Genomic DNA, 26,355 nt, shown 5'->3' with positions numbered 1-26,355 from the left:
ACACAGATATGCCACCCCACACGTGCAATTTCGGACTGCACTTTAGGCGTTGATACAAAAGTTTTTCAGTTTGTTTGGTCCAGAATTTCAGTGTATTAGGAAACAGCCACATAGAACTTTCATCTGAGAAAATCACATTGTCCCAGTTAAAATTTCTATGCTGTAAGCACCAGTTCAACCTTCGCTCCTTTTGTTCAGGTTTCATGATCGGTGATGGAATTCCTCGACTTTTCTGCCAACCCATTGCATGCAGCTCAGTTCTAATTGTCTCCTTACAGACAGTCACAGTTCCTCTATCAATCATATCCAGCCTTTAGTTTTCTAAACTCCTTCGTTTGTTTTTAGAAACAAGAATACCAAGCCGTCTCCTGTCACCGACAGTCAATTTTCTGAGGCCTACCTGCGCCTCCCTGGTGCTCAATGCCATATCCATTTGCAATATTTTTCAAATACGATAAACAATGGACAAAGGGATGCCTGTTCTACATGAAATCACTTAAGCTGATCTGATGTCCTTGTTATAATACTCTAAATTCAACTTCATCTTCTCTCTAAATCATCCATACTGAGGATCAATGAAAATGTCGTCTGCGAGCAAGTAAACAAAGGGGGATAACTCTTCACAATTTAATGAAAAAGGATTAACGGAGTTGTCTCTCTTGAATGAAACCAAGCACTTGATAGCTGGTCAAGGTTGTTTATACTAGAAATCCAATTAAACATATTCCTAAAATTCTCAATAATTTCTGGTCATACTATATCTCGGTGAGCTAGCACTATAAAACCAGCTTAAGTATGCGCTAGTACAAGCAGCCACACAAACACGCATGTACGTAGTCATATGAGCGAAATGTTCTTTCACCTCACCACGTAACCCATATTTGTCGTAAAAGTCGACTAACTTGATCGTGTGTTCAGGCTCGCTGTCTTGGTTGAGTCGTCATCGTATCCCAATTGCGTAGGTCGATGTTCATACTGTTGATCACTGGATTGTCTGGTCCAGACTCGATTATTTACAGACCGCCGCCATATAGATGGAATATTGCTGAATGCGGCGTTAAACAACTATCAGGTTATCAAGCAATCAGTTCAACTGAAATGCCCAAATGTTACTGGAATAATGTTACATGCCGCTCAAAGTACTCAGCTCGCTCACGGTTGCTGGAATATTGCTAAAAGCGGCGTAAAACCAAACTCAGTCAGTCAGTCAGTCAGCTCGCTCACACTGTACAGGGTGCCTTTCTACAAAACAATCGTAGCGCCGACTGTCGTAAGTCTATGGTATGGAAGTTTCGATCACCTAAGATCTCTTTAAATAACGGCCTTCACATAAGGTGATTTGTCAGATTGAGTGCCCCGTTCCACAAAGCGATGCCAGCGCTGACACTATCGTAAGTCCATTGGAGTTACGATCACCTTGGCGCCACGATCGCTTTGTGGTAGGGATGCCAGGTCTCAGGACGTTGCAGGATATCGCAGTACCAGTCAGTCACTCACTCACTCAATACAGGATACAACAAGTAAAGAAAATACATAACAATAATAAATATTTCATAAACTTAGAATTTCTGATCTGTTTGATTGGCATTTTAGAAGTTGATAAATGATAGAAAGGTAAGATATTTTATGAATGGCGACTTCTTTAAGTTATGATGCGACACTTATTGACGTAAAAAACACACTTGCTTGACAACGAGTGCTTAACAACCGTATAAGAACCTATTCCGAAACGTCGCATCATAATATACTACAGAAGTTGCCATCCATGAAGTAGCTTACCTTGCTTATTACAATTTCTGATTTACTTTGAAAGGCTCGATTACAAATACAAGGTTTGATTATTGAGAAAACTGCGCGGACCATAACTAAATGCATTTAAGTTTCGTGTATCCTTATGGACTTCACTCAGGCAGGGGAGAGCCTTAAAACAGGCAAAAAGGTATCCGTATTCCCTTATCATGCAAGTACTGGCACCACAGGCGGAGAAAGAAACGACTGGAGGTAAAGCTGCGAAACCAAGGAATCAGTTGTTTGACGGACTTGGTCGTTTGTCCTGTTGGATAACCAGGAAAATCAATTGAGTGGATAATGACCACAATTGCACATGACGTGTGAAACAATCTCCGAATGAAGCAGAATGTGCCGCGTAAGAAATAATGCAAACGAATCTTACACTCTTTAATGTCATTATCGCGTGTCTTATGTAACATCCTGACGAGGTTTCTACGTCTTCCTCTGCTATCACCTACCTCCCTCCTGTACTTTGGATTACAAGTAAGTGAGTGAGTTGAGTTTTACGCCGCACTCAGCAATATTCCAGTTATATGGCGGCGGTCTGTAAATAATTGAGTCTGGACCAAAAAGCCAGTGATCAACAGCATGAGCATCGATCTGCGCAATTAGGAACCGATGACATGTGTCAACCAAGCCAGCGAGCCTGACCACCCGATCCCGTTAGTCGCATCTTACGACAAGCATGGGTTACTGAAGACCAAGTCTAACCCTGACCTTCACGGGTAGATTGTGACAGACTGTAGTTGATGGCAATATACAACCTTGTACACATGCATGAACCATCATCACATCCGTGATAAAACAGGTCCGTCGTTGTTGAATATTGATGAAAGTGTCAGCTATACGTAGATGATAATCGTTTTATGACACTAATACGCGTCCATGGAATTTGAACTAGATATTCACGTGACATTAAAACTTTACTTTCTCTGACTTTGGATATTTGTTACATGAACTATTGAAATAGCAAGTAAACTAGGCTAACAACTAGTCTCTGAAATGAAAATATTTTACAGAGAAAAAGCTCATAATAAAAAAATATATATATAATGAAAAGGCTACTGACTGGCTGAGTATGGTTTTACGCCGTTTTTAGCAATATTCCAGCAATATCACGGCAGGGGACACCAGAAAGGGGCTTCACAAGTTGTACCCATGTGGGGAATCGAACCCGGGCCTTCGGCGTGACGAGCGAACGCTTTAACCACTAGGCTACCCCACCGCCCTAATGAAAAGGAGCCCTGAGACTTTCTTCATTTTCCTGAAGCTGTGGAAATCTAGACTTGCCACATTTTCTAGACTTGCGTGGGCTTTCTTGGATATATTTGCTTCAGGGTCTGTATGACAGACTACAAGTAATTATAAACAGGACCGTTCATCAGGACATGGGACTAATGTTCCAATGCACACTAAATACAAAAGGAGGAATGCACGTCAACAGGAATTGAGTGAGTTCAGTTTTACGCCGCTTTTGGCAATATTTCAGCAATATCAGGGCGGGGGAAACCAGAAATGGGCTTCACACATTGTACCCATGTGGGGAGTCGAACCCGGGTCATCGGCGTGACGAGCGAACGCTTTAACCACTAGACTAGCCCCATCGCCCTCACCGCACCTAAAGTTGGCAAGGGTGTATGAACGTCTTTCGACGTTAACACGTATAATTATGGCGGCTGATTAGAGCTGAACTCATTGTTCCGTCATTCAAGTTGCAACAGTGACTATGTGTGGGGCTCTACGCCAACTTTAGCAATATCCCAGCAATATTAGGGCAGGGGACATCAGAAATGGACTTCATACACTGCACCCATGTGTTGAATGGAACCCCTTCCATCGGCGTGATGAGCAAACGCTTTAAATAACCACATGACTACGGTCCCCCACCGCTTATCAAGCTACAACACCCGGATATCGCCGGGTACACTCTGTCATTTATTGTACGTTTTGTTTCAGCTGCTGTCGGAAATGTCACGAACTGAATCACATGTACAGGGTTTCTCCATGTGTTACTAGCTGATGGGGCTGACGGCACTGACGCAAGCACATTTATGCTAGAGTAGAAGCTGCTACTACAGTATTGCACTCATTCGTTAGCAGGTTGGGGGCCGTATGTCTTGATCCTTTCTGATCGGGTGGTGTGCGTGCGTGCGTCTGTGATTTGTTTGTTTGCCGTTTAACGCCGCAGTAAAGACGCAGTAAGGAAAAGATTACATAAGCCCATATGACGAGACCATATTTCGTATGCGAAATTCACTTCCATCTGCAGGATATTCACTTGATCAGCTCTATTTCAGCACACAGTTGGTGGGGCTATTTGTCCAATTGACAGTTAATAATAGTATAGCACCAGGTGACTGCCAAAATCTGTAAGGTTGTCAGTTCATGCCATCTTTTGTCAAAGACAAATATTTAAAAACAAATGTTAACTCAGATGGAAAGAAATAACTGAACTTACATAATGTTCAAGAAAAATATCTTATAACAAATATGAGTGAGCGTGTATGGTTTCAAGCTTTTAGCACAATATTCGAGCAATATCACGGCAGGGGGACACCAGAAAGGGGCTTCACACATTGTACCCATCACAGGGGCGTGTCACGCTTACAAACAGCGTTAGAAAGACATATAGGTATATAGACCCTACCCTAGTCCTCTTATAGTACTAGGGTAGGGTCTATATACCTATATGTCTTTCTAACGCTGTTTCTAAGCGTGACACGCCCCTATGGTACCCATGTGGGGAATCGAACCGGGTCTTCGGCGTGAAGAGCAGACGCTTTAACCACTTCACCACCCCAACGCCCCCTATTAAAAATATGAATGATGCACCTTATGTCGTGATTCACAATTTGAAAGTGCGTGTCAATGCATTTGGATGTTTGCGCGTTTGTTGTGAGCATCAAGCTCACACGTTTTTGGGAGTCATATCTACAGCACAAAATGCCCTTTTAGCTAACAGGTGTTCAAAAATGCGTGTTGGGTGCGTCTTTTAATTTGCATATTGTTTATTTTCTGTCGGTCTTTTATACTAAACAGGAAGGATCAAGTGAGTGTGGTTTCAAGCTGACTCACTAAAATCAGATCAAGGAATGAAACAGAAGGTGAAACATGCTTCACTTGAGGAACAACCCACTGTCCAATATTACCAAACCTTTTCAACATTTATAATATATTTGTAATCTAAATGCTTAATAATGACAAATACGACATTAACTTTAGCCGCATCAGTAAGAAGCTGGGCGTCATTGATTGGGTTCTGTTCATCACCTGTGGTAAACAGATGGCGAAGATATCTAAACATGACAGCTTCTACTTCACCATTCAACGGTCATCTAATTAGCTGTCTGCTAGTATTAAATCATTGTTGCCTGTTCATAGTCTTGGTTCTCCGCCCGTATTTAGTATTGGCAGACACGATGTGACATAGTCACATATCTAGTGGGTAGCGTGGCCGCGTTCTAAAAAATATCCGGGAGGTGTATTCATGTTAAGCATGGTATCTTAGTGGTCTATCACTATCATTCTCTCATCTCAATGCAGCTACGAGTCAATTATGAAACCCCACACATCACCAATGGCAGAAGTATCCACAAATTTATCCTGGGTTTCTAAATGGCCCGGTTCCTGATACTGATAAGCTATGGGACATACAACTGATCAACTCTAACACGAGTAAACAGTGTAGATCTGTGCAATGTTCAATCACTTCAGAATATGTAAATGGGTACAGAGATATGCCTGGCAGATACGACAAACAAACAGACTAACTGAGTGAGTTTGGTTTTACACCGCTTTTAGCAATATTCCAGCAACATCACGGCCGGGGACACCAGAAATGGGCTTCACAGGTTGTACCCATATGGGGATTCGAACCCGGGTCTTCGGCGTGACGAGCCAACGCTTTAACCACTAGACTACCCCCGTCGCCCCGCAAACAAACTGAAGACTGGTTATCAGTATAAAACTGAAGACTGGTTATCAGTATAACGGACATTGGGTTTGTATGTCATGCCTCAAATTGTGTTAGGATGTCAGTTTTCAAGTCAGGTTTAGCAACCATGGTAGTCTGTTTATCCAATTCAATCCGTGTGTATCATAATCATGAATTTGCAAGAACATCCAGGGCTGGTTAATAAATTCAAATAATGTGGCTAATTGTGTATTTGTAACTTTTCCATAACATAATATCATCAATTACAACTACCAACCTGATTTTTGGAGTTAAAATCAGTAAAATCAAAAGAAGGAATTCCAGTCTGATGAACTAATACAACATCAACAAAAACCAAAAACAGTAGGCTTTACTTCCCAAGTTTATACATTATTTTCTTCACAGCACATATTCTGGGAATTCAAAGTTCACATCTTTGCCTGTCAACTTCTTGTAAACTGCTGTGAAAGTCTCCATCTGCAACAGGAAGATACACGTTGGGTCAAACATACATATAATACACCCTTGGAAAACAGCTTAACAGCCTCAAACATTTGCCAACGGGCTTTCAAAGTTGAAGTGCTACCATCACTTTGTGAAACAAGGTCCATGTATTATAGTGAGCGAGTGAGTAGATTTTACGCTGTTTCCAGCAAAATTCCAGCGGTATCACTGCAGGGGGACGCTAGAAATGAGCTTCACACATTGTGCCAATGTGGTGATCTCAAACCTGGGTCTTCAGCATGACGAGCGGACGCTTTAACCACTGGGCTACCCAACCGCACCCGATGTATTATAGGAAAGAAGGAAAAGAGATTAACGCTACAGCCAAGTGACCTGACCGAGACATCAAGGATAAGAGAAGATTAATCCAAATGCTGTCCAACTGTTTGATACTTATGTTGTCAAACAATCAAGATTTAGAAATTTAAGAACAATCACAGCCACAACATGCATTCTCAACTGATGAAATGTTAGCCTAAAATATTGGTAGCCCTACCATCTACTTTCAGATTTCTTTGAAAGGTGTATGTAGATCAAATATCATACATCTTTGAAAAATTCCTCTGTGTGCCTTTCTAATAAGTGAACAGATGGGTCTTTATTTATTGTTTAACTCAATATTCCAGCTGTATGACAGCGATCTGTAAATAATCAAGTCTGGATCAGACAATCCAGTGATTGACATGATGAGCATCCATCTCCGCAAATTGGATACGATGCCATGTGTCAATCAATGTCAGCAAGTCCGACCACCGATCCCATCACCAACCTCTTTGGAAAAGCATGGGTTGCAGAAGACCAATTTCAAACGATCTTCACAGGTAAACAGGACGATTGATTGTTGTTCAGACCAGTCAGCATTATTCCAGCTATACCACAGTGGTCCGGACAACACAAACTAAAGACAGTTTTTGATGGCACGAAGAATGATCAACCTTGTAAAAGTGACTGACTGACTGAGTTTGGTTTTACTCCGCTTTTAGCAATATTCCAGCAATATCTCGGCGGGGGACACCAGAAATGGGCTTCACTCATTGTACCCATGTGGGGATTGGAACCCAGGTCTTCGGCTTGACGAGCCAACGCTTTAACCACTAGACTACCCCACCGCCCCTTGTAAATGTGAACAAACACAATCTGTCATATCATTGTTCTAAAGACTTCTGCCTCCAAATCTGGGAGAATGAGGTAAGTGATGTTTACCTTGTGTTCAATGTTTGTCTGCTGGTTTTTGTCAAGGTGAACCTTGATGAGTCTACTTCCATCCAGCTTGATCCGGATCCTCTTGCCGACAATCTCAGCAGGGAAGCAGAGATCCTCCAAGATACTGTCGTGTACTGCTGTCAGGGTACGGCTGAATACCAAGGGAGATAATCAAACAACCACATAAAGCATACAGGAAGCAGTTCATACAGACAATAGCAACTAAATAGCAAGGCCAATACTTATTTATCACATAAAGTGTATGGATACCAACAGGCAATACACTAAGCGGTATTATGTCAAAGACCTGGATTAAATATTTATATACCACTTGGGCAGTTTTGGAGCTCAAATCTCTCAAAACAGGGACACTTATAAGACAATAGTGTATACTTAGTCAACAGTGTAAAATTTGCATCATTTTTATCAAATTAGAAGCACTCTGCATGGACAAGTTCCCCTTTCAGTCTAGGTGTTGAGTTTGGGTGCGCGAAATAGTTTGTAAGTATGTGCTAAATCCCTACGCTTGTTCCATATTTAATTCCAAATATCACTCATTTGAAACTGAAAAAACTTCAGGGAACTATTAGACTGACAAAATTTAATAAAAGCAATGGATGGAAAACTTGCTCTGGGTGTGTCATCATGGTGGTAAAAATGCTGCAAAACCTTCAACTATGTCATCTCAAAAAAAGGCTTGATGAATCTAAAAGCATCTTACCTCCTTGGTCGCTTCTGCTTCAGCTTTCCCTTATTCTTTCTCGTAGGTTTCGGCAATATCCTCCTCTGAAACAAGATTACATGTGTTAGCTTTTTGATTGGGTTTAAACAACTTTAAACAGTATTCCTTTAATATCTCATGGTGTCAGGTTAATACTGGAGGAATGTCCAAAGTAATACAGTTCTCGGACATTTTCTACTTTGGTGAAATCCATGAGCACAGGTATGATGCTAACAATGCTAGAAAAATACCTGGGATTCAAACCCACAAACATTTTTCTGGCATGCCCAAGAGATGGCCTAAGCATAGGAAAATGTATTGCCTTAGAAGGCTATATAAACTCACATAAATTGAGGCAAAGCTTCAGTTAAACTGCAGTGCCTATCACTTGGGTCAAATCACAGAATATCAGTTTACTGTCTGAAGAAATTCCAAAGTGTCAAAGTTTGAAGACTCAGAGTAACATGAAACATCTGAAAGATTTAATTTTGTGCAAAGAACAAACACTTGGGTAGTCAGTCACATTCCAGATTAACATTCAACTGGGAGGTCACATATTGTAAACACAGAATTCTTTTGTTCTTGCAACATGATCTCCAATGGCCAGTAGCACAAAAACACCAAAAGGTAAATCTTCAAAGAAACAAAAATCTTTCTGCAAGTATGCTGAAAGAGTGAAAACAAACCTGGGCAATGAAAACGACATGTTTGCCACTGAATTTCTTCTCCAGCTCTCTGACAAGACGGGTCTGGATCTTCTGGTACTGTCTCAGCTGTGGCACTGGCACAAAGATGATGATAGCCTTCTTGCCCTGGACATCTATTTCCTGGATGAACCAACATCAAACTAATACATCTAAATAACTGTTAATCTTAAAGTACATTCAACTGACTGAGTTTAGTTTTACGCCGCTTTTAGCAATATTCCAGCAATATCACGGCGGGGGACACCAGAAATGGGCTTAACACATTGTGCCCATGTGGGGAATCGAACCCGGGTCTTCGGCGTGACGAGCCAACGCTTTAACCACTAGGCTACCCCACAGCCCCCTGTACATTCAACACAATCATAACACACATACAAGCAAATGCAGACAGTGTATGGGTCAACAGTAAGATAGAACTACCTCACAGTTAAAGATTAGGATAATGTACCATGAGCAGATTGTGTGTGCTAACAAGCTTTTCTACACTAGTCATTTTCACCTGTCATACCACTATATAGTTATTCATGGAAAGAGAAACACACTGGTTTAGTAAATAATGGGATGTAAATAATGAAGGCTTACCAAAAACGTTTTTATTGTTGTCCAGAACTGAATTTCCAAAATGAGTTTAGCGAAGACTGTTAACATGTGTTAAGGAACAGGGATTTACAGGATGTGAATTCCTGCGTCCTATACACATAAAAATTGACAACGGATGCAACAAAATTTAATAAGCGCATCCACGGGGACACAGAAAAAGTCCAAATACTTTTTGTAAAATTTCAATCAAGTAACAATAAGTTATCACCGAGTTTGGTACTAGCTGGGTTATGCAGGGATGAGAATGAAGTTTTGATAAAAACTCTGAAAACTAGCGGAAAGCTCCTGATATTTACTCATTTTAGACCTTTAAAACTGGCTCAGAAATGACAATATGAACACAGCAACCATTAAAAAACTTTAAATCTGCTGAAGCACATTCATACAATTGTCAACGGATTTAGACGATTCACAAAAATTACCCTTGGCCTTATGAAATTCTCGGAATTCAACGGAATATTCTCATCCCTGTTTATGGTATCATTTGCAGTCTAATTACTGTAAAATGTGATTCTCATGATACACAATACAATAACAGTAACTGAATTACAACAATATTACAACATAGTATTAATAATAATTTTTAAGTGTCTGGGAACCCTGTTGTATAGTGCAGGACCCCTGAAGATTAAGAGCATGAGTCCCAGGGACCCTCAAATACAGGACTCAAGGAAAATCCCTGAAGAAATGATTAATGACATGACATGATGTTGAAGGACTTTACCTTGGCTCCAGTGATGAAGAGTTCCCTAAGTTGAGCCTTCAGGTCACTGTTCATCTCCAGCTCAAGCAGAGCCTGTTATACAAAAAACAAAAAGAACTGACCATGCTGACACTGACAAAATGATGGTGAAGAAAATCAGTTTCTAAAACTAAGAATTAACAATGAAAGAGACTATTACACACCGTTCACATAAACATTAAAGCAAACCAGAAAACAAAGGAACATTAATGAAATTATGTCCTGAAGTCAGATCATTATATCAATTTAAAGAACATAAAGTCATGATAAATCAAAAACTGTAGAAAGAATATTAGAACAATTTTATTTCTTGTTTTACGGATTTTTGTCCTCAGAAAACCTAAAGGCAGGAGGGAATAAAACAAAAAATAAAAATCACTAGTCAAAATAACTTTCCTATTATATACTAAAAGTATTTTATTTTTGGCAATTTATGAAGTTTTTTTTTTTCTTATTCTTGAAAAAAAAGGACTGGCGGATAAGAAAAAACAAGAAATAAAATTGGTCTGGCCTTATGTATATATGAATGTTTTGAATGGATTTTTATGCATTAATCTATGGAACTAAAGGATTAGGAAAGACTTCCGCCAGTATCCCCCCTAAATTTCATTCTAGACAAATCGTATCACCAGAATATTTATTTCTCATCTGATAAGGATGAATTTTAACATGTTTCTTTAATTTTATCATACCAAAAGAATATCTAACTTCTAAAAATGTCTCACTTAAAGAAATTTTAATAATCGGGCAACGGGCGGGAAGTCTTATTTCTAACAAGACATATCCAACTTAAAAAATGTCACTCAAAGAAATTTTTAATCATTAAAATTTAGGGGCATACGGGCAGAAGTCTTACCAAGGAATATTATTATTAACAAATGGATCCTGGTAAACTACCAGTGATGAAAACTTGCCTAACTCAAATTATAACTGTACATAAACCTTCAGTCAGCAATGTGAAAATTTGATTAAATAAAAGTGAAATTTGAAACATACCTGAGAGATTGATGACTCAAAGTCATCGGGTTTCTCCCCTTGGGGTTTGATGATTTTAGCGCTAGCCGAATACATCTGAAATCCAACAAAAACAAATCAATAACTTGCATACTATTCAAAGTAGGACCTATTAGTGTAATTGAAAATACCAAAATCTGAATTGAGGGACCCTCTTTTTAACTTTAATCATTAATTCGAAACAATCTAAAGTTATAATTTGGTGAAAACTGAATAAGTATGCGAGTGTTATAGTGTATTCAGTTATTAATATGTACAGCAACAGTTTTGGTGTAGCTACTAACAACATTATCAAGCAAGTGATACTTGATAATGGTGTTAGTAGCTACACTGAAACATTGCTCATATCAATAATAAAGAAATTGTATATCCATAGAACTCCTCCTGTTGTTCATGACACCAACTTGTAAATGCCACTCAATGAAGAAACTTGTCACAGTCTGACCAATCAATCCTGTTAAATGCTTTATACGACACGGCATAAGCTGCTGAAGACCTTGTATATGGGTAATTTATATAGTGCTATAGTCCATCCCATGTACATGGATGCTCAAGGCGCTTTTTAGTATTGGATAACTTAAGTTGTGCTATGGAAGTGTGAACTGCTATCCTGTATGTGTAGTGAATGTGTGTTGATGGCATATCTTCAATGCACTGAATAAGGATATGTAAATCACACTAACACTTTCATTATGGCATAATTTCACATTATTGAAGTTTCTGTTCAATCCTAACATTTAAACAATAATTCAATTTATACATTAAAGACAGGCCTTTATTTGGGTGGATAGTTTTGATATTGTTTCACCTGATTGAAATGCACGTCCTGATGTTTGGCAGTATTTACTTGCTCCCACCACAAATATATTAACGACAACTGATGACCAACTCGTTCTCTTCAGAGATTATCCAATGATCCATCATTGACAAGATTCCAACTTTATTTTGTAAATGATGGTCAAGCAATGATTATTTTCTGTGTATCAGTTCTATTCAAGCTACCCGTGACCATCTTGAGAACACGGAATGTAATGCTTTTAACACATGTTGTTCGTTTTACTTTGATAAACATGTGCAAAGGAATGAAGAGTCCGGCCTAATCCACGGCATATCTCTCTCATAACTAAGCATCTACGTCACAATATATATATGATGGTTTGGACTTGAACTGCTGTACATGACTGGACAATATTGTTAAAAAGGATCTCTGTGTTTGTGGTTTATTTTGATAATATATCTTGGTGCCAACGATATGCACTAACCCTCGGCAATGGCGACGACGGAAAAGGACCGACTTAGATAGGTGCGCAGTGAATGGGAGTTCCGGTTGACGAGGATTTCTAATGTAGCAGTAATATTAAGTTTATTTTAATTTCACACGTTTCATAATTGTACAAATATAATCAATTAATTTTGGCCGTCATTATTTGTTTCAAAAAATATTTCTTCATGCCGCATAAACGCAAATACTATTTCCATAACAAATTACTTTCATACACCTGTAAATAAAACCTTTTTTGATTTACAAATTAATTATCTGGTCGTGGAACAAAATTGTCATTCCAAAGTTCTAAGTGTGTTATTTTTTTTTTTAAAAATCACTGAAAATTGTTGTGGGCATCTAATATGTACATAATAAAAAAGAAGTTCGTAGCGAAGTAAGTCAGTTGTTAAGCTAGTAGTACGGTGCAGAAGCTGTCTGCTACGAATGTCCTCGTGGACACGATCATTCGTTGTGGGTATAAAAATCGCGACTGAAAGTTACCATTTCTTTAGGTATAATATGTTTTATGCTGTCAGAGTTGGAAGAAATCCAGGAATATACAAATCATGGTAATAGGCGTGTTGTGACATGGTTCACTGACTCTGAAGTCTCCGTTTCAATTCGGGCATTATATCGAAACTAAGGAAATATTTTGGGCAATACCGAAAGTCGATCGGTTTATGCGTCATACTTTGGTTCAGAACGAGAAGATTCTTCAAGATAAAATACTGGTAACAGTAACTTTCGTTCCCTCAATCAAACGTCATATTGTGACTCTTTCAGAATAGTATGCAAATCTAACCTGTACAAACTTTGAAGTGTGTAGCGTAGGCGTCAGCTAAATAAAGCATAGGTCAGCGTGGACTGGAAGTGGGGAACGTGATACACGCTTCTTCGCGCCAAAGGACAGAGGGAGCGAAAGGAACTGCACTCGGCCTACGTACATTTAGTGTGTATTGTTAGTATTTTTGCTCATAGATATAGTCTGTAACAATTTCATGCGCATTAAGATTGCGGGTGTCAACCCGTGAAATGTGGTCTAGGGAGATATATATAAAACAAAGTAAGACGTTAGATAAGATCGATTATATTGTTAATGACGCCACATGTGTTTGGGTGTGGTTTTTCAGTTTGGACACAAGCAGATGTGTTTTGTGCATTTACTGATATCTATCAGAATATTGTAATTATTTCAAGATTTATTGTTATGAATTTTATTTACAAAACCCTTGCATTGTATTTTTTAAGAATTGTGTGTGTCATGCAGTCCTGGTAAATTTATATATATATGAGACATTTTAGTGATAGCCATAAAAGGCATTTATCATGTTATATTCTTAAACGCAGGGTTTTTCCCAGACAAAATCTAGGGTTCCAAGGTAACATCTATATATTCAATGTCAAGGGTCTTTGCAGGAGCCTTAAAACATATTCACTCATGCTTTACAGGAATATGAATATCCTTTGAAGTAATGACATGGAACGAGCATACAGTACTGGTAGATCATATAATCTCTATATTTTTTAGGCCTTATATAATTCTTCTCACGATGTGGGTACCCTGAATAATATTGTTCATCTCATGGGATGCCTTATATATTCTTTTCTGCATCCATTTTATACATACATGTACTCAAGACTGAAATGAAATTATAGTTTTGAGACATCACAAACCCATTTAAATGGAAAACAATCAAAGAATAGTTTAGAATAAATACAGAGTAATACCTATAATTGGGAATGTACAGATGATATACAGATACTGGGCCACTGCCTGGTACATACTGTCATCATACAGCAGCTGTCATACAGTCAGGCACACAGATTGCATAAAGAAAGATTGAAAGCCAAGTGATTCTTATTATTTTACCAGTTATCTTCATGGTCACTGAGTGGACAAAGCTCTCTTTGGGTACCACTGATCTTTAATGTTTCAGGCTGGCGTGTAAGGCACAGGTATCTGAATTTCCCAGTGCAAGGTACAAAAAATTTGCTACTGAAGATCTAGCCCTAGAGTTTGTTGATTCAGGTGAGCAAAACTGGTAATTGAATTGAAATACACAAAGCCATTTTAGAAAGTGGTCAAATGTAACATATTGAATTGCTTCATAGATCCAATGCAAATATTTTGTTGAATGAGTAGTTTTACTTTTCAGTGTTACTTTATGCAGAACAGAAATTCCATTGGTTTGTCAGTCATTCTTTTCAGGTGTGGAAACTTGTGCTGAAAATATAATAGAAGTCCATTAATAGCATGGAGTTACATATTGGTTCATTTTCTAGGATATTGACTTATGACACTCAGTATTGTTTTCAGTGAAGACCATGTTTGCATAATGATGCCTATCAGCTCATAAGTAGCTGGATAAATGTACTGATTTTTTTTTTTTTTCACTTTATTTCTTTTTTTCGCATTGGTACAGTTTTATCATTCATACACAACATTATTTCAAATACACAGCACAATTAAGTAACAAGCATAAGTGAGATCGAGTAGGTTATGTAAATAAGTTGTGGCATGATGACCAGAAAGTCGTGAACTTGCTATATTTGCATACAGAGTATGCATTATATTTATGGAGATTGTAACTGTGGTTTAATTTGGCTTTGAGACTTTCAAGGGTTGGACGTATATTTGCTAGTTTTCTGGAATATATATATTCCTTTGTTATGATAAATATCAAGTTCAGAACATCGATACGTTTTTCATGAAAGCCCAAAAGGATTGTTTTCGGATCCAGGTTTATAGTAGTGTCTGTTTTATCTTCAATCCAATTTAAAAGGTCTTGCCACAGCCTATTTATGTATCTGCATTCAAACATCAAATGAACAATGGTTTCTTTTTCAGCCTTGCAAAATGTACATAGTGGTGATTCTAATATATTATAGTTGTATAGGTCTTTATTGGTTGTGAGAATTCTGTGGACAATACGATATTGAAACCAGTTCGTTTTCTAGTTTAACCTTAAGTATTATATAGTTTCCATTATTTTCATATCTTATTTCTTGTAGTATTTCAAATTCAAAATTATCTTGAAATAGAATGGCTACACCTCTAGACTGACTTGTAAATGAACAACAGCGTACTTCAGATGATCCCCATTCTAGTTTAACTTTCTGCTCTATATCCTTAGTAAAGTGTGTATCTTGTAAACAGTAAATATTTCCATTTCTTTTCTTTAAGTTTTCAAAAACATCAATTCTTTTCTTTTCATTATTTATTCCTTGGCAATTTGTAGAGAAAATATTTAGTTTTTGTGCCATCATGTGAATGTTTTGTGCTAGCAACCAGAGTTATTGTTTCACTTGTTGAGCAAACAGCCAACTGTACCAATGTTATAATGTAGTGCTTCCCTGTGCGATATGAAAGTGAATATCTTATTGAAAAACATAACTGAAAGATTAAACCAAGGATGAAAGCTGTGACTTCCGTCATGTAACCCTACGGCTCAGTGCTACCATCCCCAACCCACGTTATTAAAACAGTTATGTATAATCTCCTGCTCTGTAGGGTTATCCATAAAGTTAAATATAAAGGTAAATTTACTATTTAGGAACAAATATTTTTACCTTTAACTAAATAGACAATCAAGCAAAATCAAATAGAGCTTCTAATCCTCTCAATACTCACAGTGCATGAATTTAGCAATACATAATATTCGCTGCATAAGTGCACCTATTTATCCATTCATGTTGCTGGGGTTCTATATAGAAAAATGGATCAAATATGTTTACCCTCAACAAGTCGAAAACAATCGTGCAAAAGTCAAATATAGAATCCAACCTAGAATTATAAGAAGTTGTGGGTATCCAGTCATTTGGCAGCTAATTTGGTTGTTTTGACGGAAATAATACAGAAATAAAAATCAATACTCACAGTGCATGGTTGTGTCCTATAATCCAATATAAATCCTATGAATTTAGCAACACACAATACACTGTTACACTATGCACAGATACACTTATTTTATCAAAGTCCATGAATGTCTGTCATGGTTAGGACCTGATGGTAGTTCATAGTATCCTGTATGTCTGTACATCATTTTCCGATATGAAATCCTGTGAATTAATAACAATATCACAACGCACAAATACACATAGTTTAACAATATCCATGAATATCTGTTAGTTCAGTGTGTAGTATATCTGTCCATCTATAATGCAGATTTTGGACACCACATGCGTTGACAGAATGAAGATGTACTGATTTTTTGTGAGCATAGCCAAAAGGAATAAATTATTAGGAATACATGTCCATACTAAAGTAACATTATAGAAGATTATATAGGCAGTAAGAAATAGTGGTGTGGATATAGCAGTTTCTTTGTTTACATTGTATAAGCTATTTTGTGTAGATTATATGGGCACTTTCTCAGACATTGTCCACCTTCAAGGTGTATTTACAGGATGGGATGTTCATGCATTTTAAAATTACAATAGGACTGTGGTTTCTGAATATCTACAAAGGGAGGCTTATTTGTACATACCCAGAATCATGCCCTATGGTAATCAAGTGTATACATACCACACCCTGCATATGTACATACAGTCGTAGCTGGACAAGCTATCTTTTATTTGATAGAGGCACTAGTACCATGTACCTGCAAGGACGTTTTGATCTTCTCAGCTTTCACTCAAACCTTTGACCACTGAAGCTTAAACCAGCAGGTTTTCATAATATTGTGTTTGCATCCAAGTTGCAGCCATTTGTGCATGCATTCTTGTACAGTTTGTCTGTAAAAGGATGTTTGAATCTGTTATATACATTTTAGATGATTTTGCTAGATAAATGACATAAGGACATTTTCAGGATACTTACTTTTGACAGGATATATTTGATATCATTACCATATTTATGTACATGTAATGGATTACAATCAGTCATTGCCCTGGACTAATGAACCAATATGAAACACTGATGTGTGTATATGTTGGTATAAACTGGACAGTTTCCAAATCATGACATGTTTTTTGTTTTAGCTTTTACATCAGGCATTTTTTGTAAAATCATCCAAGCAAAGTTAATGTTACTACTTCATTTTTCCATTTTTCCCCAGGTGAAAGTGCCTTTTCCAATCACTTTTGTTCTATACCAAGTATGGCAGACTCAAAAGCAACAGCAGCCTTGAACTCAGTACGTAAAACAGCCAATAAAATACAGGGCCAGCTGGAACTGATGTCATCAACCTATTCCACTCTGTGTGAACAGATTGATACTTTAGAAGAAGCAGCAGCAGGGTCCAGTCTAAAGAGATCCAGCTCTGAGGGATCATCGGACAAGGGAAGCAAGAAACTTAAAACTGAAGACTCCTCTGATGCTTCAGGCTGGTCTGGTGGGTGCACTTCAATTTTTTTGTAAATATAAAACTGAATTTGTATCTTAACGTTATACAGTGGGGTAGCTTAGTGGTCGAGGCCTTCGCTCGTCATGTCGATGACTTGGGTTAGATTCCCCATATGTATGAAGCCCATTTTTGGTGTTCCCCACAATGATATTGCTGGAATATTGCTAAAAGGGGCATAAAACTAAACTCCCTCCCTCTTAACTTTATGCATGTAATTTTTTGTTTCTATCTTTATCACTTTGACACTGAGTCCAGTAAAGCCTTAGTTAGTGTAATAAGATCAAATGATAAAAGTCAAACTGAAATTGACCATAAATGATTGAAGTTCAGCCTCGTTGACTCAGAAGTGTTGGGCAGAGATTGTGTCCATACAGTGTTTGGTCTTGAGGGAGAAAGTCAAGGTGTCCTCGTCATAGTGTCAATGTTTAGAAGGATCACATTAGTGGGTCCTTAGCCTCAGATACTCTGACTTAGATCATCAGAGATTCCAGGAGCCTTCTAATTTCTGACACTGTTTAACTGGGGTGAGTAGTAGTTCTAAAGTAAAGCAATATTTTACGGTACTATCATTTCAGTTATTTTACTTGACACCTATATGCATATGACACTTTTATAGAAAAGATTTCTTGTCTTGTAATTTGCAGTCTAAGTAAACTTAGACTCAGTATTATTCGTTACACTGCTATACTGAGTCTAACAAAACCTTGTGGAAGGTCGTGTCAGGTAACCTTTGAGCGACCTATGACCGTCCAATCAAAGGCGAGACAGCAGAACGAATTTAACCAATCACACAATGGCTACTATTTAGGGTTCGGTGGGACTTACAAAATGGATTTTCTCGGTCCCGGTCGCCAACACTGATCTCCCAGCAAACGCAAATCCGCATAAAACACAGATATTTGACCTGCAGTATATACGCTTTGGGGTTCCTGTTGCCATGGTTATTATTAGCTAATATTTCCTCAAGTTGACATGCTTGAATACTGACAAAACACTATTTTCAGCGAATGTTTACTCACTGCTGTGAATCGTTCAGGTACAAATTTTTCGAGGTAAAAGTTCAAAAGGTATGTGCAAATGTCCACTTTTGCGATTTGTTAAGCTGTGTTCTGATTGGTCAATTGGAAAGGTTAGCTGACGCGACCTTCTACTAGGTTTTGTTAGACTCAGTATAGCAGTGTAACGAATAATACTGAGTCTAAGTTTACTTAGACTGTGTAAATTGAAGGCTCATTTATCAGAACTTTTGATCTGAAACTAAATGTCCTAAAAGTTAATTCAGTGATTATTTCTGAGCATAGGTTTCTCCATACACAGGTACTCCATTCACTGACCCCAGTGCTCCCTCAGTCTACACTGACGGGGCGTGTTTCAACAACGGCAAGAAAGGAGCAGTGGCAGGGATAGGGGTCTTCTGGGGCCCTGGACATAAGAAGTAAGCCCACAAAACTGGCAAATGTGTTGATGTGTTTTAGCGGCATTTAGAAGTTGTTATAGATGTCCAAGATATTATATGGATTTAAGCTTCTTTATTCTTTCCCACATAACGTTTCGGGATCATTACAGAAGCTTAAATCCATAAAATATCTTGGAAATGTGTTGATGTTTCTCATACAATCCTGAAAACAAGAATGAATACACAATGCCTTTTAGAAAGTGGTTTATGTAACATGTTATATTTGGGATAACATTTTCTTAGTTACCCGTGAAGGTCAGGGTTAGAATTGGTCTTCAGTAACCCATGCTTGTCGTAAGAGGCGACTAACAGGATCGGGTGGTCAGGCTCGCTGGCTTGGTTGACACATGTCATCGGTTCCCAGTTGCATAGATTGATGCTCATGCTGTTGATCACTGGATTGTCTGGTCCAGACTCGATTATTTACAGACCACCGCCATATAGATGGAATATTGTTGAGTGTGGCGTAAAACTCAACTCACACACACACACACTCTCTCTCTCTCTCTCTCACACATATCTCTCTCTCTCTCTATCTCTCTCTCTATATCTCTCTCTGTGTCTCTCTCACACACACACATTTTCTTAGTAAAGTACAGATTTTTGTACTTTTATTCGGTTGAGTCCCATGCAGGATTAGAACCCACACTGTCAGAGTCAGGCACCTAATCACCAACACACAAAGTCAGAGATCTAACCCAGTCAGCCACTGCAGCTTCCAAGTACTAGAATTTGTACTTTACTAAGAAAGTGTAGTCCCAAATATATCACTGAAAACACTAAGTAGTTTTTCTTGAGTATTTACTAATAGTTATAGACAGAGAGATGTCAAAGATATTCCATGGTGAGCACTCTTTATTTTGGTTTGTGGTGCAGAATAGATGGTGTAACTTACGTAAGCTCATAAGCTACCAAAATGACTGTGATTGCTGTTGTAGTAGTGTAGTAATTCTTGGGTTGGAACATAGTCAACAAACACTTGATACTGGGTGTGAAATCTTTCTCGTATTTTTGGATACTAACAACACCCCTGAAAGTCATCTAAACTGCCACTCTTACAGTAATACTGTGTTTTGGATTGTTTACTGGTCTATATACATGGTTTATTCTCTCTAGATTATACAAAGCAAACAGTTTAACAATAGGTGTTGGTCGACAGCTTCTTGGCATAGGACAATTAGTGAGTAACAGGGAGGTACAGATATACTGTGTAATTGCTGACTGGTAACACTTAACGAGCTGAAAATGAATTATTTTTAAGAAATATATGGAAATATTTTGACAGAAATTCAACAACTTAAAAAACAATAATTTGAGAATGCAAAGGAAACTTATATACTAAGATGTCTATTAAATATGGTTTGTTATGATGGCATATTTACATATATATATATATGGGGTTTGTTTCCAGCAATTGTTCAGAAAGGCTGGGTGGCAGACCAACAAACAACAGAGCTGAGATACATGTGAGTATAAACAGCAAGCCTAGATAACAGGGGGCAGTGGGGTAGCCTAGTGGTTAAAGTATTCACTCGTCACGCAGAAGCCCCGGGTTTGATTCCCCTTGTGGGTACAATGTGTGAAGCCCATTTCTGGTGTACCCCGCCATGATATTGCTAAAAGCATTGTAAAATCAAACTCACACACTCACTCTGCAGATAACATATAATACCCTGTGGAAATGGCACACTCTTTGAAAAGAAAAAATAAAGTTATGTATAGAGTATCTCCTAACTGACATTCTTCATAGGATGGAAACACTATGTAACTGACTGAAATGTTGTGTTCAGGCAGCAGCCAAGGCAGTGCGGCAGGCCAAGTCCAAGGGTCTCAAGAACCTGGTGATCAATACTGACAGTGAATTTCTTATCAACTGTGAGTTACTGTACAGTTTATTAGCATGTTATTTAATAGTACAAGAAGTCATTGATTTAATTTTAGGATTTAGGATTTTATTAGTTTTGAACTTCAGGACATTCCAACTAAATATAGACTTTAATTAAGGGTCATCAGTTACTAGAGAATCCCAATAAGAAAATATATTCTGAAAGTAAATGTTGAAATATTAATTGATCTCTATTTGTATTATTATTTGGGAGCCCCATCTGGAGGCTGTGGTATTTTTAGTTTTCAATGACTGGATTTCATGTTACATGTATACAGATATACTACATGTCCACAATGTTTCTATTATTAGATTCAGTATATATTGCAATGTGGTACCCAATCATCCAATGAAGTCTAACATTTAAAAAATATTCTCACTTGCTCATGATGGGCAAAGATGAGAGCTATGTGTAGTGGAACTTTTGTGAGCATGTTTGTGTGCAGGTATCACCAAGTGGGTGAAGGGGTGGAAGAAGAAGGGGTGGAAGACTGCCGCTGGGACGGAGGTAGCCAACAAGGAGGATATCCAGGAACTGGACGAGGTCCTGCAAGGCATCAATGTCAAATGGGTGAGCATCAAGGCAACTCATTCAGATCATCTAAATGAAATCTTCACCACAAGCATGATTATGGGTGTAATTAGAATGGTAGAGCAAAAACTGCTTTGAATGCAATTATTTTCTACCATAAAAGTTGTTAATCGATAGTTAAGCAGAATTGATTGAGTCATATAAAGGAGTTGGATATGATGAGTAGATGACTATCACCAAACATAATCTATTGTGTCTTGAAAAACAGATGTTCTTTGAACATAACAGATTTGGAGGATTAATTTGCAGTCCTGTTTGTATTGTCATTCGGTTTAACTTAAGTACTTGAGTTCTTAGTAACTGACATATCATTCCATTTTTACTGAATGAAAGAGAAAATACTTAAGAAAAGAACAATGGATTTAAATGCAGTTATTGAGGGTTCTTTTCTAAAATGTTCAAAGACCCTCTGCTATAAAAGTGTATTGTGAGATGAGATGTTTTTCAGTGAATATATCAAGGCTATAAACGTATGTACTTTGTAACAGATGCATGTTCGTGGGCACCAAGGTATCCCTGGAAATGAGGCTGCAGACAAACTTGCAAATGAAGGAGCCAGGAAACCATCTGTTGACTAGGAGCTGAAAACATGTAGTAGAACACTATGAATACTCCAATAAATCAGATTGTGGTGACTGGTATGAAAGCTTCCAATTACTATGGCTTACAAGATATTGTACTTTGGTCTATATGATGCATCATTTGTATGTAGAGTAGCATACTCGTACTGTAGGTTGCATGTGTTTGGTTGAATTTCTTTTGTTGCGGATATTTTGTGACATTACATGAAGTGAATTTACTACTCAAAAAAGGTAAAGGAACAGCCATTTCTTTCATATTACAAGAGTCCATGGCATGACAGATTGACTATGTGACTGGAAAGAATCAGGTGGCCCTTACATTTATTTGAGTAGTATAGGTCACTTATTGTTATCAGCTTTCTCATTAATACATACACATATATCATGTTATCATAGCTAGAAATACCAGGTTGATTGCATTTATATAACATGTTTTCTGCAAACTCTGATCAAGATACAAAGAATATTGTTGCACAAGTGTTATGAGAAATTTGGCTCACAGTTTGGGATGTTATTTTCATAATCCAGGTGGTTCGCAGCCTGGTTTTTGGAGTCAACAATAAACAGATAATAATAAACCCTGTGTTCTGTTACCCCTGCATTAAATAATTTTGAACTGAAATGTCTGAATCTCCTGAGTGTTGTACTGGTCATATTAAATATATAATTGATGTGCATGGTCGTGTATTGACATGTCGGTTGTTATAGAGATTATATACTAGTTATGTTCATGTTTGATTGGAGTTGTACTTATTTACATGAGTCACATGTATCACACCCATGTGTCTGTTACTCCTCATTTAGGTTCATAGACATTAACCAATTGGTACACAGAGTTTTAAACAATTTCCATTCCAGTACTACTACCTTGAAGAAATTCTGTTTACATGGGAAGATGATAATGATGCAATTTGGTCAAATTCCTTACATTTACAATTATTGCCTTCAGCTTGCCAGTTTTTATAAAGAGGATAACTTACACAATAATAATAATTTGCCCATTCAGCAGTATTCCAGCAATAGAACTGCTACATCTAAGGAAATGATTTTGATGAATTCAGTGTTTAACCATGATCAGGTTTGACATGTTCTAAAACCATCATGACATGGATTAAGAATGTTTTGCTCAGAGGGGTAAGGGGTAATTTAGTTGCCTGATAGTTGAAGCTTTTGCTTGTTGTGCCTTAAAGTTTGGGTTGGATTCCCCTCATTGGTATGATGTGTGAAGTACATTTTGGGTTTACCCTGCTTGAATATTGCTAAAACTGGCATAAAATCATTTTCTTTAATTTTGAACCCAGGCATATGGGATAAATCAATGCTTTTGCTCAATTGTATGCTGCGAATTGTGTACAATGTATTAATCTTCAATACATATGTATACTGTCAATTTTGCGAAAAAGCCTCTCAAATAAAAATTGATTTAAGACATATTTTAATAAGCTTTTTCCAGTACTGGTAAAATTTTGCAATACACTTGTGTCCAAAGAATATTCTCCTTCTCATGTTATGATGATGTATCACATGCATGAATGAAAAGGTACTTTGAAATATAGTCATATTGTGTACGTGGGTGCGTGTGCTTGTCGATTTGGCCTGTGTCATACCTTTCCCCATTTTCCCTAGGTAAGGGAGCTAACTGACTATAAAAGCTGAACTTCGCTGGAATTATGGAGTTATGTTTTGGCTGGTCTAATGAGTCTCTGCATAGTCCAGTCAAAGTTGCTAAATGAAATCAACATTTGATTCCTTAACAACTTGGCAACTGCCGTGCCTTAAATTGCAGGATTTGCCAAGCATGTTGATTGTCACAGTGCTCTCCAAGATCTTGATCAGCAATCACATAGTTTTGAATGGGCTCTGCCATTTTGTTTAAGGGAAATACTAGCAATGTGAAAGGTGGAATCTGATTTGTCAATAGGAGAGACATAACTTAGAATAGCCATTGGTGGCTCTACGATCAACCCACAAAATTCCAGCCCATTTTGTCAGTGTTGGAACCTGGCTTTCACAATCAGTTACCACCATTGCCTTGGGAAGATGATATTTCCCCACAATGTAAGGCATATCTGTTTCACAATCCTTTACATTCACTGATTGTTTTCAAGAAATTTATCATTGTTTCACATACCAGACCACAAACAAATTGTACTATCCAAATTCTTTTGTCCCAGAATAAAATGGACTTCAAAGAAAACTTCTAACATGATTTTATTCACCTAGTCATGCTGACATTATTACATGATGAAGCCTAGCATTTATGTTTATGGGCACAATGTTGCTTTTGTTATGTTACATGGTTTGTTTTCATGCAGAAATAGTACAGCTTCATTAATAAATTTTTGACAAAAATGTTTTAGTGTTTTATGGTTTCTCATTATCATTTAGTCAACAGGTCAGATTTCATTTCAAATGGTCAGATTACTTGGATGATGTATTTTGTAAACAATATTTCTCTTGAGACACAGAAAAAACTTATAAATCTATCACATTAAGTGTACCTGTAGTTTTGTCTTGTCCATATGCCCTACTGGGTTGGAATTAAAGTTCCCTCTCATTGATGATTCAGGTTTTTCAGAGGTAAAGTCGTGTACTGGTGAGACTCAACTGATATGACATACATCATTTCAGTCTTTTGTCCAACAGGGATCTGGTGGTCAGGCTCGCTGTCAATGTCATCCAATAATTGACCAATTGACCATGTCTACCAAGAAATATTTCCTTTGTCCATTTCATACAAGTGGAATGTCCTCCTTTGTCCTCATATATCCACCATTGACCCTGTCTCCTCAGGTTTTTCCCTTGATTCTGTCCCTCTTAGGTGGGTGTTACCCATGAAGATCCGGGTTAAAACAGGTCTTCAGTAACCCACGCTTGTCGTAAGAGGGGTGGATTAACGGGATCGGTTCCCAATTGCACTGATCGATGCTCATGTTGTTGATCTCTGGATTGTCTGGTCCAGATTCGGTTATTTACAAACCGCCGTCATATAGCTGGAATATTGCTGAGTGCAGCGTAAATCTAAACTCACTCAATCTCTTTCGTCCAACACCATGCAGACAATCACTATATTTGGAGCTGATGTTCATTTAAAAAACTGCATTTCAGCAAGTTAGTCTTCTTCACTATTGAGGGCGGTGGAGTAGCCTAGTGGTTAAAGCGTTGGCTCGCCACGCCGAAGACCCGGGTTCGAATCCCCACATGGGTACAATGTGTGAAGCCCATTTCTGGTGTCCCCCGCCGTGATGTTGCTGAAATATTGCTAAAAGCGGCGTAAAACCAAACTCAGTCAGTCAGTCTTCACAATTGATGCCATCTACAACATCAAGGTCCACATTAGAATGAATGAATGAATGAATGAATGAATATTGCTTTACGCCGCATCTCCACATTAGAAATGAGCATCAAACTGTGTGATGTCTTTTCAAATGGAAGACTGTGAGGAATACAACTACGAACGTTTTGACATGCCCCCTTCACATCATGTGGTCGCTTTTCCCAAGAGGAGATCACTCTAATTCTACTCCAACAAATGTAAACAAGTGGTCGAGGGTAAAAGAGTAGTTTCCAAGATGACTAACACACAACCAGGCTCAAACGAAGTGTATTCTATCAGAACAAAAAGTAAATTGAATATACAGTCCACAACCCTAGAGCCAGAGCCGGAGTGAAAGGATTCGCTAAAGATGAACCCGAGGAGCATAATTACAAACAGCGACGGTCGGCAGGTGTTCCTGGGAAATAATGCAATATGAATATAGACTACCTTGATGGATAACATCTTCTTTATTTCGTGAGTGCGATGTTTCGATACAGATTCTTGTACCGTTGTCAATCTGGAATTCCTGCTTGACAACGGTAAAAGAATCTGTACTTGTGTGCTTCCGCTTCTAAAATGCCACTCAAAGAAGGCAATGATGCAGCCATACGATGGAAACGTTTGAAAGAAAACTTAGGAACGAATAATGACAAAATGATTTTCAGCAAGCCATTAAATAGCATAAATTAGACTGTTG

General features: G+C 37.9%; 2 protein-coding genes across 3 annotated transcripts; one reads left to right on the top strand and one right to left on the bottom strand.

Annotated features, from left to right (window-relative positions):
- Nucleotides 1-6,094: 6,094 nt before the first annotated feature.
- LOC124257803 (40S ribosomal protein S7-like) lies at nucleotides 6,095-12,557 on the bottom strand. 2 transcript variants are annotated; one of them, XM_046691976.1, is made up of 7 exons: nucleotides 12,479-12,556; nucleotides 11,199-11,273; nucleotides 10,185-10,256; nucleotides 8,840-8,980; nucleotides 8,154-8,218; nucleotides 7,433-7,583; nucleotides 6,095-6,202 (listed from the first exon to the last, which is right to left on the bottom strand). In XM_046691976.1, exons 2-7 carry the CDS (start codon nucleotides 11,271-11,273, stop codon nucleotides 6,125-6,127), a joined length of 582 nt encoding a protein of 193 aa, XP_046547932.1. In that variant the 5' UTR covers nucleotides 12,479-12,556; the 3' UTR covers nucleotides 6,095-6,124. The 2 variants fall into 2 exon arrangements, with proteins under 2 accessions (XP_046547932.1, XP_046547968.1); XM_046692012.1 differs by lacking the exon at nucleotides 6,095-6,202 and adding an exon at nucleotides 6,378-7,173 and having other exon boundaries at nucleotides 7,352-7,583; nucleotides 12,479-12,557.
- Nucleotides 12,558-12,894: 337 nt separating this feature from the next.
- LOC124257716 (ribonuclease H1-like) lies at nucleotides 12,895-24,693 on the top strand. The gene is made up of 8 exons (XM_046691878.1): nucleotides 12,895-13,049; nucleotides 14,418-14,509; nucleotides 17,538-17,813; nucleotides 19,143-19,260; nucleotides 20,693-20,747; nucleotides 21,072-21,156; nucleotides 21,613-21,737; nucleotides 22,247-24,693. Exons 1-8 carry the CDS (start codon nucleotides 12,925-12,927, stop codon nucleotides 22,334-22,336), a joined length of 966 nt encoding a protein of 321 aa, XP_046547834.1. The 5' UTR covers nucleotides 12,895-12,924; the 3' UTR covers nucleotides 22,337-24,693.
- Nucleotides 24,694-26,355: the final 1,662 nt, after the last annotated feature.

Source organism: Haliotis rubra, unplaced genomic scaffold, assembly GCF_003918875.1.
Source record: "Haliotis rubra isolate DU_JTF1 unplaced genomic scaffold, ASM391887v1 Scf10, whole genome shotgun sequence".
NCBI lineage: Eukaryota > Metazoa > Mollusca > Gastropoda > Lepetellida > Haliotidae > Haliotis > Haliotis rubra.
Note: the sequence above shows the minus strand (reverse complement) of the source record. Positions and strands in the feature narration are given on the sequence as shown.

Bases quoted from the DNA above. Each gene is read 5' to 3' on its own strand.
- LOC124257803 (XM_046691976.1), bottom strand. From the start codon at position 11,273: ATGTATTCGGCTAGCGCTAAAATCATCAAACCCCAAGGGGAGAAACCC. The intron at 8,219-8,839 runs GTTTGTTTTCAC...ATCTTGTTTCAG, and splicing joins ATGTCGTTTTCATTGCCCAG to AGGAGGATATTGCCGAAACC. The intron at 6,203-7,432 runs GTAAACATCACT...TTCCTGTTGCAG, and splicing joins AGACAAACATTGAACACAAG to ATGGAGACTTTCACAGCAGT.
- LOC124257716 (XM_046691878.1), top strand. From the start codon at position 12,925: ATGTCCTCGTGGACACGATCATTCGTTGTGGGTATAAAAATCGCGACT. The intron at 13,050-14,417 runs GTAATAGGCGTG...TTAATGTTTCAG, and splicing joins CCAGGAATATACAAATCATG to GCTGGCGTGTAAGGCACAGG. The intron at 21,738-22,246 runs GTGAGCATCAAG...ACTTTGTAACAG, and splicing joins AAGGCATCAATGTCAAATGG to ATGCATGTTCGTGGGCACCA.